Source organism: Spermophilus citellus (assembly GCF_964194105.1).
Source record: "Spermophilus citellus genome assembly, chromosome: 6".
NCBI lineage: Eukaryota > Metazoa > Chordata > Mammalia > Rodentia > Sciuridae > Spermophilus > Spermophilus citellus.
In genome coordinates, this window is record NC_138187.1 from 37,025,894 (window position 1) to 37,039,886 (window position 13,993).

Consider the following 13,993-nt stretch of genomic DNA (forward strand, 5'->3'; position numbering starts at 1 on the left):
GTGAGCTGTACTTTGTTGGTAATCTCACGTGCTGTTTCTGTTTAGCACTCTCTTCTCATGCTCTTTTTTCTTTGCATCTACAACTTTCCTTTTGTACTGCATGCTGGAGTTCAAAATTCTTAAAACCATTCTTATCTCTTTTCTTCCATACCTTTAAATTTCTCCTCTTTAAGAGTTCAAGTCTTTGCCATTTAAAAAAAAAAGAAATTCCTTTCCCTTTTGATCTCATTTATCTTTCAGCTGGTGGCCCTTCTCTCTTCTGCCCCTTTATAGCCAAACTTCTCTGAAGAGCAGTCTAGATGCTGTTTCACCATTTTCCCTCCTGTTGTGAGCATGCCCTTTCTAAAACCCCTGCAACATGGTACCTAACCTGACTTTTCACCTGCTATCTGTGCTTATTAACAAGAAGCTAATGTCAAGTATGATGGCACATACTCGAAATCCCAGCTACTCCAAAGTCTGATACAGGAGTATCCAAGTTCGTGGTATCAAGTTGAATCTAGGCAACTTAGTGAAACTTGTCCCCAAAACTAAAAGGGGTTGAATGTAGCTCAGCAGTAGAGTACCCCAGGGTTCCATCCCCATACTTCAAACAAATCCATAAGGGGCTAAGTCTACCACCTACATTTGAGTCCTCTCCCTTGATCTGCTAGCAGTATTTAATCATGTTAACTGTTCTACTCTCTTACTTCCTCCTTCCTCTCTGTCTGCTCCTTTTCTGGACTCCTCTCTTCATGTTATAGTCTCAGTTCTCTCTCTTTGCCTCTGCTCTGGTTCTAGGGATTAAACGCAGGGGCTCTTTACCACTGAGCTACATCTCCAGTCCTTTCGAATTTTTTAAAATTTATTTTGAGATAGGGTCTTACTAAGTTGCTGAGATTGTTCTGAAACTTGTGATCCTCCTGCTCAGCCTCCTAAGCAGCTGAAATTACAGGTGTGCACCACCATGCCTGGCTACCTAGGTTAGTCTTTCTAGGTACCTCATCTAGTCTGGTGAACTTGTTTTCCACATGTTGATAACCCTCAACTTTCTGCATCCAGCTCAAATTTCCAACCTTTTTGGTCAATTAAATCACCCAAAGAATTTTTTTGTTTTTTTCCCTTGGCTGTCTTATGGGGTATACTCAGCATGCCAGCCATTCAATGTTTCCCAGGCTGAATTCACGATTCTTTCCCTGAAAACAAGTTCTTTGTTTTTTGGTACTGGGGATGGAACCCAGGGGTACTTTACCATTGAGCCACATCCCAGCTCTTTTTATTTTAGGTCTGCGCCTAAGTTGCTGAGGCCAGCCTTGAACTTGTGATCCTCCTGTCTTACAGGTATGTGCCACTGCACCTGGTGTGAACCATATTTTTTTTACCACGTCCTTCCCTTGAGTAAATGATACTACTGTTTACCATGCCCGCCCCCAATTTCACCTAACTGCTACTTAGTCCTGTGACTATTTTTTTAAAAAATATTTTTAGTTTAGATGGACAATACATTTATTTTATTTATCTATTTACGTGGTGCTGAGGTTCGAACCCAGTGCCTCGCACGTGCCAGACAAGCACTCTACCACTCAGCTACTCCAGCCCTGGTCTGTGACTACTATGTCATATTCAGGGAGATCCTCTATGGGTCCTCTGTCACCCCCTTTTCTTTCAAAGTATTTGTCATGGTTGTAATTAGTTATTTGTTTGCTTCTCAGATTCACTTCATCTCCTCCACCACAGTGTACACCTCTGAAAGACAAGGAATGTTATGATAGCTCATGGTGCATCCTTAACAACTTGTACAGATTGCATAGAGCACCTATCAGGGGATAAATGGAGAGTTATAAGGGATATATATGAGTTACAGATAGGTGGCTATAGGCAGGTGGCTAATGAATATATTCTGAATCTGTTCATCTTGGAGAAACAGCTACATATGTATCCATGTGGTAAAGTAATAAAAGAAAACAAGCACCTTAGCTATAGAAGAAGGATGGATCACCTTTTACTTTAATCTACTCCCATACCTGCCCTTATGGCCTTTCTACTATCTTTGTTCTCACAGAAGTCCTCTGAGGCAGGCAATAACTCCTTTATAGGAGAGGAAATCAAAGCTTAGAGCAAAAGGACTTGCCCATGTCAAATCCTAGCCAAGCCAGGTACAGTGGCACACACCTATAATCCCAGCTGCTCAGGGGCTGAGGCAGGGAGATTGCGAGTTTAAAGCTAACGTCAGCAAAACAAGGTGTTAAGAACTCAGTGAGACCCCGTCTCTAAATAAAATACAAAATAGGGCTGGGGATGTGGCTCAGTGGTTGAGTGCTGAAGATCAATCCCTAGTACCAAAACAAAGCAAAACACACAAAAAACCAAAATGCAGCCAAAGCTAGAATGACACTCAAGCAGTATCGGAACTACAATACCTCTCCTTAACGCCAGCACCTTGTCCTCATACATTCAATGACAGCTCATCTAAGTTAGCCAATAGCAATATCCATGGTATTACCTTTCTGCCTCTCCAAATGAAGCTTTCTGTGGCTAAGGAACCTTGCTTTCTAGTCCTTTTTTCTGGAACATCCAGGCCTTTAGGTTCTCACTGATCTTAAAGTCACATTTTTGCAGTCAACTGCAAGACTACTAATGTTTACCAAGTCTTATCTAAAGGATGCCCCATGCTTTAACTAGAGTGTTTGTAGAAGTCCAGGAAAGAAAGTTGGACAAGAATCACAATTCGCATTTCACAAATGAGGTAACTAAAGTGTATGTGCCATTTTCAGCATGCTATGAGACTTGAATATGAACTCAGAGCTCCTGAATGGTGGTATGCTTGTTTTGTAACCAAGCCACAGGTTGAGGATCCACACAGGAAACCTAAAGGGATCATAATCCTATTTAAATACTGTTTCTAAATGTCAGGTGAAAAGCCATATAATAACAACATCAACTAGTACTTTTATCTATAATAATGTGGTAAATAAATTAAAGGAGTCTCTAAATCCTTACCTTAATGGTTATCTTAGTAATCATCACTTCTATTACTATTGATTCAAAGCCTAATTAAATAGATCAGACAGAATCAGATTATGAGAATTCTTTTTGAGAAATGCTTATCTATGCAACCCCAAGGCACACAGGCCACTTTTTCTGGGCTCTAAGCGTTTGTACATATCATCGCTCAGTTGAAAACATTTTTCCAAAGACTCTGGTTCATATGTTTCCTAGTGCTCTCAACCTTATATCCCTAACCAGAATGGAAGCTACTCTATGTGCTACTTTTTTTGTGTATAGTAGTGGGATCCCACTCAGGGCCTTGTGCATGCCAGGCATGTGCTTTCTCCCACTGTGCTACACTCCTAGCTCCTACATCATAGTCTACTGATGCCAGTATTTTCAGGGTTTGCCTGGTATCCACCATCAAGTAAGAATCCTAGAAATAAGAGGTGTTCAAGAACAGTATTCCTTTGGCTGTCTTCTAGACTGCATCCTCCCAGTTTAAATTAAGCAGCCACTCATATACTAAAGCTGAGAGTTAAGGATATGGTCTAATAAGATTTTTAGGACATCAGTTACAATGGCTGAAGCGTCTGTAACAAATGACCAGGAAACACTACAATGGGTATGGGATGCCATTAAGACTGCAGGGTAAACAGAGACTCTATCTTTGTAAAGAAGCTGGGTCCGGAGCAGAGACCAAGATGACCATTAAAGCCACATGAAAAACAGAAGTCCAAGGGGTAGAGATGCTGAAAACAACTACCTTAGAGTACAAAAGTTAAGAGTGGGTTAAAAAAGACTGCCTAGGGCGAGGGATGTAGTTCAGTGGTAGAGTGTTTGCCTACCGTGTGCAAGCCCAGGTTCAATTGCCAGCATGGAAAACAAACAACAATATAAAACCCCAAGATGGCTCAATAGTATTAAGCCCTAGAAGGGAAGGGGCTATGTACTGTTCTTATGATATTTCTGGTGCATGGACTGAGGTAGGCAATCAACAAGCTGAACAAAAGAGGTATTCACATCTGTGGCAAAATTATCTAGAAAAAAACTAGAGGGGAAGTATTTTCAACACAGTGGGGCTCTCGGTTAAGTGTGAGTATTCAAATCAAGACAGACAGTTGTGGGATCTAGAATGCAGGAGAAAGGAGAAAAGTGACGAGATTTCCTGAGAATGAAGGTGAAGGTAAGTCTCAGGATGATGGTTGTGCACAAAGTACAGAGAATAGACAGAAAAGCCTGGAGCAGGGAGGAAGACTGGGATAATGAACAGAGGGCTAAACTGACAGCTGAAACAATATGCAGAACTGTGTTTGAGCTGTTGTCTGGAGACTTAGCTAACCAAAACAATACAACAGAAAACGAAAGCAAATGAAAACATGAGGGACAGTTAATCTTAACACCAGGGTAAATAGGAAATTCAACAAAGGAAACATTATGATACTTGCCCAGCAGTGAACATTCCCATAATCATAATAAAGAAAAATATGAAACTTTGAAAATAGATTTGACAAAAAACATGTCTATCAAAAAGATGAGTATGTGTGTATATAAGTTAGAGCTAGGATCCTTATCTGTCACAAGAGAAAGCTACAAATAATTTTCAAAGCTCATCAGTTCAAGCACAAATGTTAAAAAATATGGGGGTAAATTTCAGAACAAAGATAAAAAATGGATAAAGTAGAGAAGCTGCCTCTGGAGAGCAGAGGAAAAGGTTGAAGAAGAGGCCTTCAGCCTGCCATTTAAAAAATTATAAACAAGGGGCTGGAAATACAGCTCAGTTGACAGAGTGCTTGCCTAGAAGCACAAAGCCAAGGCCCTAGGGCTCAATCCCCTGCACTACCCCCCACCCCCCAAATTATAAATAAGCATTTTAGCAATATTTGACACTTCAACAAGGGAAATGAATTGATAAATATTCATTTTACAATGTATTTGCTGCTATGAATTTTAAGGTTTTACCAGTTCCCTCGCTAGAAGTTATTCATTAAAAACACTTGGCACTGAGATAGCATTTTTGTCCCTAGAGAGCTTTACAACCAGAAAAAAAAATGTAAAGGCATAGAAACGTTATAGCTACTCTGGGGTTTCCAAGGCTCCTATCTACAGAAGACTTCGATAAAAAGAGGTGAGCTGATATAAAATTGCACACACACAGGGAGCAGCATCTCCTGCATGCTGAGCTTCCCCACCCTAGACCAGAAGCAGAACAGGTTGGGCACTCTTTGGGTGACAGTTCTCTATGGTTTGAATCCAGTGCTACAAACCCAAGGAGGGTATAAGTCACCTGAAAGCTCTTGTAACATCATCTCAAGGACTGGCTCTGAAAATAATGCTGCAGTGGCTCCAATGGCGCAGTGGTTAGCGTGCAGTAACCGGTTAGTGCACGGTACTGAAATGAAAATCATGCTGCAGTTTAGGCCCCCACCCTCCCCACCAGTTGTTTCATCTAATTCTTCTAATAGCCAAGCAAGAGATCCACTTCACGCTATAAGAAAACTGAAGCTCAGCAAGTTTTAGACACTTGCTCAAATCACAGACTAACAAGGAGCAGAATGGGAATTAAAATACGAGGTAAATAAAGCAAAACAAACAAAAATCTACAAAACAAAAGTTGTTTGATCAAGGTTCTATATAATTTAGCTATTGCCAGCCTCAGCAAAAGCGAGGTGCTAATAAGCGAGGTGCTAATAAGCAACTCAGGGAGGGAGACCCTGTCTCTAAATAAAATACAAAATAGGGCTAGGGATGTGGCTCAGTGGTTAAGTGTCCCTGAGTTCAATCCCCAGTACCAAAAAAAAAAAAAAAAAAAAAAAAAAAGAAAAGAAAAAAAGAAAAAAAAAAAGAAAAGAGAAAAAGTTACAAGAAAAAATAGAGTGGGAAGGTGTGAGAATAGATTATAAGAAAATTAAGCAACACATTAATGAATGGCTATAAATAGATTTTTTTAAACACTTTTTTTTTGGTAGTTGTAGATGGACAGCATGCTTTTACTTATTTATTTATTTATTTTTTAATGTGGTGCTGAGGATTGAACCCAGTGCCTCACATGTACTAGGCAAGTGCTCTACCACTGAGCTACAGCCCTGGCCCTATAAACAGATTTCACTTGAAACCTGATGTGATCAACAAGCTGTGAATTGGCTTCTATCATATTCAGAGAAATGTGAACCCTGATTGGATACTGATGATTTCATTTTGAAGGTGTGATAATGGTATTTTGATTTTGTTTTTAAAAAGAATCTTCTGGGTTCAATTCTCAGCATTGCATGTAAAAAAATAAAATAAAGGTCCATTTACAACTAAAAAAAGTATTTTAAATTAAAAATTGTGCACCATGATCAAGTAGGATTCATCCCTGGGATGCAAGGATGGTTCAATATACGGAAATCAATAAATGTTATTCACCACATCAATAGACTTAAAGATAAGAACCATATGATCATCTTGATAGACGCAGAAAAAGCATTCGACAAAGTACAGCATCCCTTTATGTTCAAAACATTAGAAAAACTAGGGATAACAGGAACTTTCCTCGACATTGTAAAAGCTATCTATGCTAAGCCTCAGGCTAGCATCGTTCTAAATGGAGAAAAATTGAAGGCATTCCCTCTAAAATCTGGAACAAGACAGGGATGCCCTCTATCACCACTTCTATTCAATATAGTTCTCGAAACACTGGCCAGAGCAATTAGACAGACGAAAGAAATTAAAGGCATAAAAATAGGAAAAGAAGAACTTAAATTATCACTATTTGTGGATAACATGATTCCATACCTAGAAGACCCAAAAGGGTCTACAAAAAAACTACTAGAACTAATAAATGAATTCAGCAAAGTGGCAGGATATAAAATCAACACGCATAAGTCAAAGGCATTTCTGTATATCAGCGACAAAACTTCTGAAATGGAAATGAGGAAAAACACTCCATTCACAATATCCTCAAAAAAAATAAATACTTGGGAATCAACCTAACAAAAGAGGTGAAAGATTTATACAATGAAAACTACAGAACCCTAAAAAGAGAAGTAGAAGAAGATCTTAGAAGATGGAAAAATATACCCTGTTCATGGATAGGCAGAACTAACATCATCAAAATGGCGATATTACCAAAAGCTCTCTATAGGTTTAATGCAATGCCAATCAAAATCCCAACGGCATTTCTTGTAGAAATAGATAAAGCAATCATGAAATTCATATGGAAAAATAAAAGACCCAGAATAGCAAAAGCAATTCTAAGCAGGAAGTGTGAATCAGGCGGTATAGCGATACCAGATTTCAAACTATATTACAGAGCAATAGTGACAAAAACAGCATGGTACTGGTACCAAAACAGGCGGGTGGACCAATGGTACAGAACAGAGGACACAGAGACGAATCCACAAAGCTACAACTATCTTATATTTGATAAAGGAGCTAAAAGCATGCAATGGAGGAAGGATAGCATCTTCAACAAATGGTGTTGGGAAAATGGGAAATCCATATGCAACAAAATGAAACTGAATCCCCTCCTCTCCCATGCACAAAAGTTAACTCAAAGTAGATCAAGGAGCTAGATATCAAATCAGAGACTCTACGTCTGATAGAAGAAAAAGTTGGCTCCGATCTACATATTGTGGGGTCGGGCTCCAAATTCCTTAATAGGACACCCATAGCACAAGAGTTAATAACAAGAATCAACAAATGGGACTTACTTAAACTGAAAAGTTTTTTCTCAGCAAGAGAAACAATAAGAGAGGTAAATAGGGAGCCTACATCCTGGGAACAAATTTTTACTCCTCACACTTCAGATAGAGCCCTAATATCCAGAGTATACAAAGAATTCAAAAAATTAAGACAATAAGACAACAAATAACCCAATCAACAAATGGGCCAAGGACCTGAACAGACACTTCTCAGAGGAGGATATACAATCAATCAACAAGTACATGAAAAAATGCTCACCATCTCTAGCAGTCAGAGAAATGCAAATCAAAACCACCCTAAGATACCATCTCACTCCAGTAAGATTGGCAGCCATTCAAGCGGTAGCGCGCTCGCCTGGCATGCGTGCGGCCCGGGTTCGATCCTCAGCACCACATACCAACAAAGATGTTGTGTCCGCCGAGAACTAAAAAAATAAATATTAAAAATTCTCTCTCTCTCTTAAAAAAAAAAAAAAAAAGATTGGCAGCCATTATGAAGTCAAACAACAACAAGTGCTGGCGAGGATGTGGGGAAAAGGGTACTCTTGTACATTGCTGGTGGGACTGCAAACTGGTGCGGCCAATTTGGAAAGCAGTATGGAGATTCCTGGGAAAGCTGGGAATGGAACCACCATTTGACCCAGCTATTGCCCTTCTCGGACTATTCCCTGAAGACCTTAAAAGAGCGTACTACAGGGATACTGCCACATCGATGTTCATAGCAGCACAATTCACAATAGCTAGACTGTGGAACCAACCCAGATGCCCTTCAATAAATGAATGGATAAAAAAAAAATGTGGCATTTATACACCAAGGAGTATTACGCAGCACTAAAAAATGACAAAATCATGGAATTTGCAGGGAAATGGATGGCACCAGAGCAGATTATGCTTAGTGAAGCTAGCCAATCCCTAAAAACCAAATACCAATGTCTTCTTTGATATAATGAGAGCAACTAAGAACAGAGCAGGGAGGAAGAGCAGGAAGAAAAGATTAACATTAAACAGAGACATGAGGTGGGAGGGAAAGGGAGAGAAAAGGGAAATTGCATGGAAATGGAGGGAGACCCTCATTGTTATACAAAATTACATATAAGAGGTTGTGAGGGGAATGGGAAAATAAACAAGGAGAGAAATGAATTATAGTAGATGGGGTAGAGAGAGAAGATGGGAGAGGAGGGGAGGGAGGACAGTCGAGGATAGGAAAGGTAGCAGAATACAACAGTTACTAATAGGGCATTATGTAAAAATGTGGATGTGTAACCGATGTGATTCTGCAATCTGTATTTGGGGTAAAAATGGGAGTTCATAACCCACTTGAATCTAATGTATGAAATATGATATGTCAAGAGCTTTGTAATGTTTTGAACAACCAATAAAAAAAAGGAAAAAAATAAAATAAAAAATAAAAAGAATATTTACCTTTTTGAACACTGAAAAACTTGTGGAAAAAAAAAAAAAAGATGTTTGAAATTTGCTTCAAAATTATCTTGAGGAGGAAAATAGCCAGGGGTAGAGATGAAACAAAACTGAGAGTGAATTGAGGATTACCAAAGACAAGTGATAGGTAAATGGGGGCTTGTCATTAAACTTTTATTTATTTAAAAAAATTTTTTTAGTTGTAGATGGGCACAATAAGTTTATTTATTTATTTATATGTGGTGCTGAGGATCAAAAATAGTGCTTCATACACTCTAGATGCATGCACTACCACTGAGTCACAGCCCCAGCCCACAATCTTTACTTATGTAAAAGTACACATGTAAGTCTATGATGTTTATAATAAAGAATTACAAACAAGCCCAGGGAAATGTGACCTGGTCTCTACAGTGAACATAAATTCCTGAGTGATCACTTTTGGGAGTGGCAAAAACAAGAAGTACTATTAGTATTATATAAGAATGTCTTTGGGTCTACCTTCTATTCTCCTTCCCACAGAGCAGTCTCTGTCTCCAGTGCAGAACTCTCATGCATCATTCTAATATAGCAAGATGCCCTAAACTGTCATCCCTCCTATCCCACCTCCATCCCCCAGCACCAGGTTTTAATCTAGCAGTACTCAACCTTTTTGTTTATTTTTTAAATTTTGAGGCAGGGTCTCACTAAGTTGTCCAGGCTTGCCTGGAACTTGTGATCCTCCTGCCTCGCCCTAGCTGGGCTTACAGGTGTGCACTATGGAGCCCAGCACCCTGTGGATATCTTAACCATTAAAATAACTCCATGTTTGGCTCCTGGGAAGCCCACGTTTTCAGGGAATTACAAGCACACCGGCAGAACAGGATTTAATTATAGCAAGGGGAACAAAAGGAGTAAACTAGGGATGTTATTGGTGCTCATCCTATCCCAAATGATCAATGCAATGGAATGGGCACTGTGCAATATGCTTCTCATTTAAATGAGTGTCTGTGCTACCTACCAGACACCAGAACCTAAGTCCTGGAGCACAGGTCTTCACATGGTATTTCCTTTGGAATCCTCAGGGAAAGTACTGGGAATTTTTAGGAGCTGCCTACTCTCTCCTGAGGCAAACCACTGTCACTGGACACCACTGTGTTCCTGACACCACTGAGCCACCTGGAGGATGATTGTGTGACCTGTCCCAAGTCAAAGGAAATGAGGCAGTATCAGGGTCAGCATGCCCTTCATATTTCATCCTGCAGTCCACAATAAAGTATATCAACCTCTAGTCTTCATGGTCAAATTGAAACCTACCTGCTTTTACTCTAATAATTCTTTCTGATTAATAAATACCTTTGCCTATTTATCTTTACCCTGACACACTCCTTAGTTCTCTGCATGATAAACCATCTCAATTTCTGTCAAGCTGAGTTCTTCATTTCTTTATCACAAGAAACGTAGCCAAAAGGTTATGACACCAACAGGAAGATCAAGTAGAGTACCTTTCGAGTGATTGCATAGTGTCCTTTGAGCTCATGCAGGGCCCACTTAATATCCTGACTGCTGAGCATTTTGAAATCGGCCATCAGGAGATCTGCAGCTTGGATGAAGCAGCGCTGGTCAAGAGGAGTCAATTTGGAATAGTCAAAAAAGTCTATTTTAGGCAACTGAAACGATAGAGAAGCACAAAATTAGAGGCCAGATAGTGCATTTCCTAATGAAAGAGAAATCATTTTAAGAATTACCTGTTACAGAAAAGAATAATCTCATTTTTCTCATAATTACTCTATGAGGGGGTTTTCAGCTCCATAACAGAGATGAAGAAATGGTGGATCAGAGATCTTAAACTAGTCCAGATACTAGTTAGAGTAAGATACAGCTAGAGATTTGAACCCAATCTTTCGGCCATCTTCCTCCCATAAAATGTTTAGAGGGAAGAAAAAAAAAAAAATCAAAAATTTTTTTTCCTACTTCAGAACATGGAAAAGAGTCAAATGAAACTGTGGGGAACAGACGACCAATCACTAGAGCTTAATGCATTGGTTTGAACTATAGCTTCCTCCATGATTCAAAATACTGAAAGCTGGTTTAGATCACAAAGACAATGATTAATAAAATGTTAACTTTTTAGTAGCAACACTGTTGGGAATACAGGTGATTAATGTAAAATATTTTAGCTTTTCAGTGTGTCTGAAAATGTTCATAATAAAATGCTTAAAATAATACTACTATAACAATACAAACAATCCTGGCCAATTCTTGTTCCACGTTAAGGAATTTCCTCTGTAGGATTAAAGATAGGAAGAATTTGCTTAACTCTTTGTGGAAAAGGAAAGATTAAAGGAATAATTAGAGGAATTCAAAATGGCTCAGGGTGAGAGATTCCAAAGTACTGGTACAATGTGAGATCCTATCTTAGGGAAAATAGTTCAGTCTTTAAACATATGTCCACACAAAAATCTTTCTTCTCATAAGAATAAAGAAAAAGGCACAGCATTTTCAAGTAGAAATGGCAAAACTCACATAGGACACTTGCCTTTGTATCATCCTGGCTGGCGAGCAAACTGCTGCTGGGGTTGATAATGATTCTATCTTCTCTCTTTGGATAATCTGGATTTTCCAGAAGAAAATTACAAAGTCTGCAAAAACACATGATGTTACTTTCGTACTGCTTCTAGCCCCACACTATGCCCACTAATTGAAATGTAGTATTTGAAAATAAAGGACAACTGGCCCATCAAATAATCAAGATGTTTGCAGCCAGAAAAACTAAACAAATAATAAACAAAAATAATTACAATGAATTTCTTTTTTGCTTGCTAGTTTACAAAACAATGAACATCCTGATAAACGCAAACTTCTCTGAAATTTACCCATTAGTTGGGTGTCAATGCAAGGAAGTCACTGAAATTACTGATGGTTAAACAGTGTCAAATTGGGGCATTTAGAAGAAAAGTAGATATTACTTTATTTTTTTTGTAGTTGTAGATGGACAGCATGCCTTTATTTTGTTTATTTTTATGTGGTGCCAAAGATCGAACCCAGTGCCTCATACGTGCCAGGCAAGTTTTCTGCCACTGAGCTATAGCTTCGGGCCTAAAGTAGCTATTCTTCATCAAGAAAAGTATGAAAAAGTTAACTACCCAAGCTCTTCATCCATTAGCAGGACGATCAGACTGTACTAGGTATGAACCCACAGCCAGGGTGGGGTTTAGAAGCAAGAAAGCATCTTTGCTTGTAGGGCAATTGTGGCTTCCCCTCTTCTCTATCCTTCTTTTTCCTCAATCCTGATGATGTGTAGGGTAACCCATCTTCATCTGGGTGCTCAACCCCTAATTCCTTCCCAATAGCCCTGTTCTCACTTCTCTCGTCCAATGTCAATTGTGGGTCCTCTAAGATAGATAGGTCTAGCAGGAAAATGAGAGAGAATAAGCGCTTACCTCTAGCTCCTTTTCAAACCCAAGTGAAAGGACTACACAGAATGATAGCGATTCTGAGATCTTAGTTTATAAATCTCAATCCTCATTCTAAAAACTTAGGGTTTCTAAGAGACTGAGAGATTTCAGGTTTGAGGCAGAAGAAGTTCAAGGCAAGTCTAGGGCACTATGATATTATCTGAGGAACTAAGGAAGTGCTCAGAGTCTAATGAGTTCACACCAGATATAGCTGCATCTTAAGAAACTCCCTCGGTTAAAAATGAAACAATTTCAGTATTAAGAAAATGACTGTAATTGTTTCTAAACCATGACCTAAAACTCCTTAAATTCATAGTTATTTAGAAAAAAAATAGCAAGAAGTAAAATGAAAAAAATCACCTTTACAGCAGAATACAAGATAATAATATAAGTGGTAAATATATGGGTATTCACCAATTTTTTTTGGTAAAAAATGATGTATGTGGGGGGAATGAGTGATATTTAAAAAAAAACATACAAGCAGGGCCTACTATTAATTAAGAAGATAAATAGATTAAGAAATCCTAGGGCTGGGGATGTGGCTCAAGCGGTAGCGCGCTCGCCTGGCATGCGTGCGGCCCGGGTTCGATCCTCAGCACCACATACCAACAGGGATGTTGTGTCTGCCGAGAACTAAAAAATAAAAATATTAAAAATTCTCTCATTCTCTCACTCCCTCTCTCTCTCTCTCTCTCTCTCTCTCCTCTCTCACTCTCTCTTAAAAAAAAAAATGCTAATCCAATCCTGGTTTAAAACTTGGCAACTTGCTGCCTCTGGACAGAGACAAAGGTAGAATTATGCAAGGCCACTACTGGCATCGACCTGTTGCTGTACAAATAAGAAAAAAGGAGCTGAGGTGAACAGCCCACTTGTACCCTTGGCTGAGAACCACAGAAGACTTGGCTTTTGAGGACAGGGGTTTAAATATACTACTTCTTCTTTTGTTTAAAAAAAAAAAAAAACTACATTAATTCTTTGAAAATTTGATTAACCTTCAATATTCAACATTTCTTTATAAATTTATAACCTAGTGTGGTGGTGTATAGCTGTAACCCCACTAACTCGGGAGGCTGAGGTAGGAGAATCACAATTTTAAGGTCAGCCTCAGCAACTCAGCATAACCCAAGCTACTTAGTGACACCCTGTCTCCAAAAAAAAAAAAAGAGGGCTAGGGAAATAGCTCAGGGTTAAAGAGCCTTTGGGTTCAATCCCCCACACCAAAGTAAACAAATAAAAAATAAATATGCAACTCTTTCCTTTTGGTACACTAGAAGGAAGACAAAGAGCTAAAGAATAAATAGACGTATTTTTCATTTTATTTTCTTCAGGACACTTTTCCCATGCATTTATAGGCAGATTGGTTGCAAAACATTTTCTGTTACTATTGTAGGGAAGAAAACAACTTTAAACATCATGATCAAAGCACCAGCAGTGAATGCTCAGGAACAATCAGGTATCATAATTACATAATCATGGATTCCCCAAGAA

General features: G+C 38.9%; 1 protein-coding gene across 6 annotated transcripts in view; it reads right to left on the reverse strand.

The window, feature by feature from the left end:
- RNF216 (ring finger protein 216) overlaps positions 1-13,993 on the reverse strand; it is a 133,061-nt gene that overhangs the window by 86,926 nt on the left and 32,142 nt on the right. For all 6 annotated transcript variants that reach the window (XM_081298702.1, XM_081298701.1, XM_081298700.1 and 3 more), the window contains 2 exons: positions 11,587-11,689; positions 10,553-10,717 (listed from right to left, as the gene is read on the reverse strand). In XM_081298702.1, coding sequence (XP_081154828.1) covers positions 10,553-10,717; positions 11,587-11,689 — 268 coding nt within the window. The remainder of the gene's footprint in view (positions 1-10,552; positions 10,718-11,586; positions 11,690-13,993) is intronic.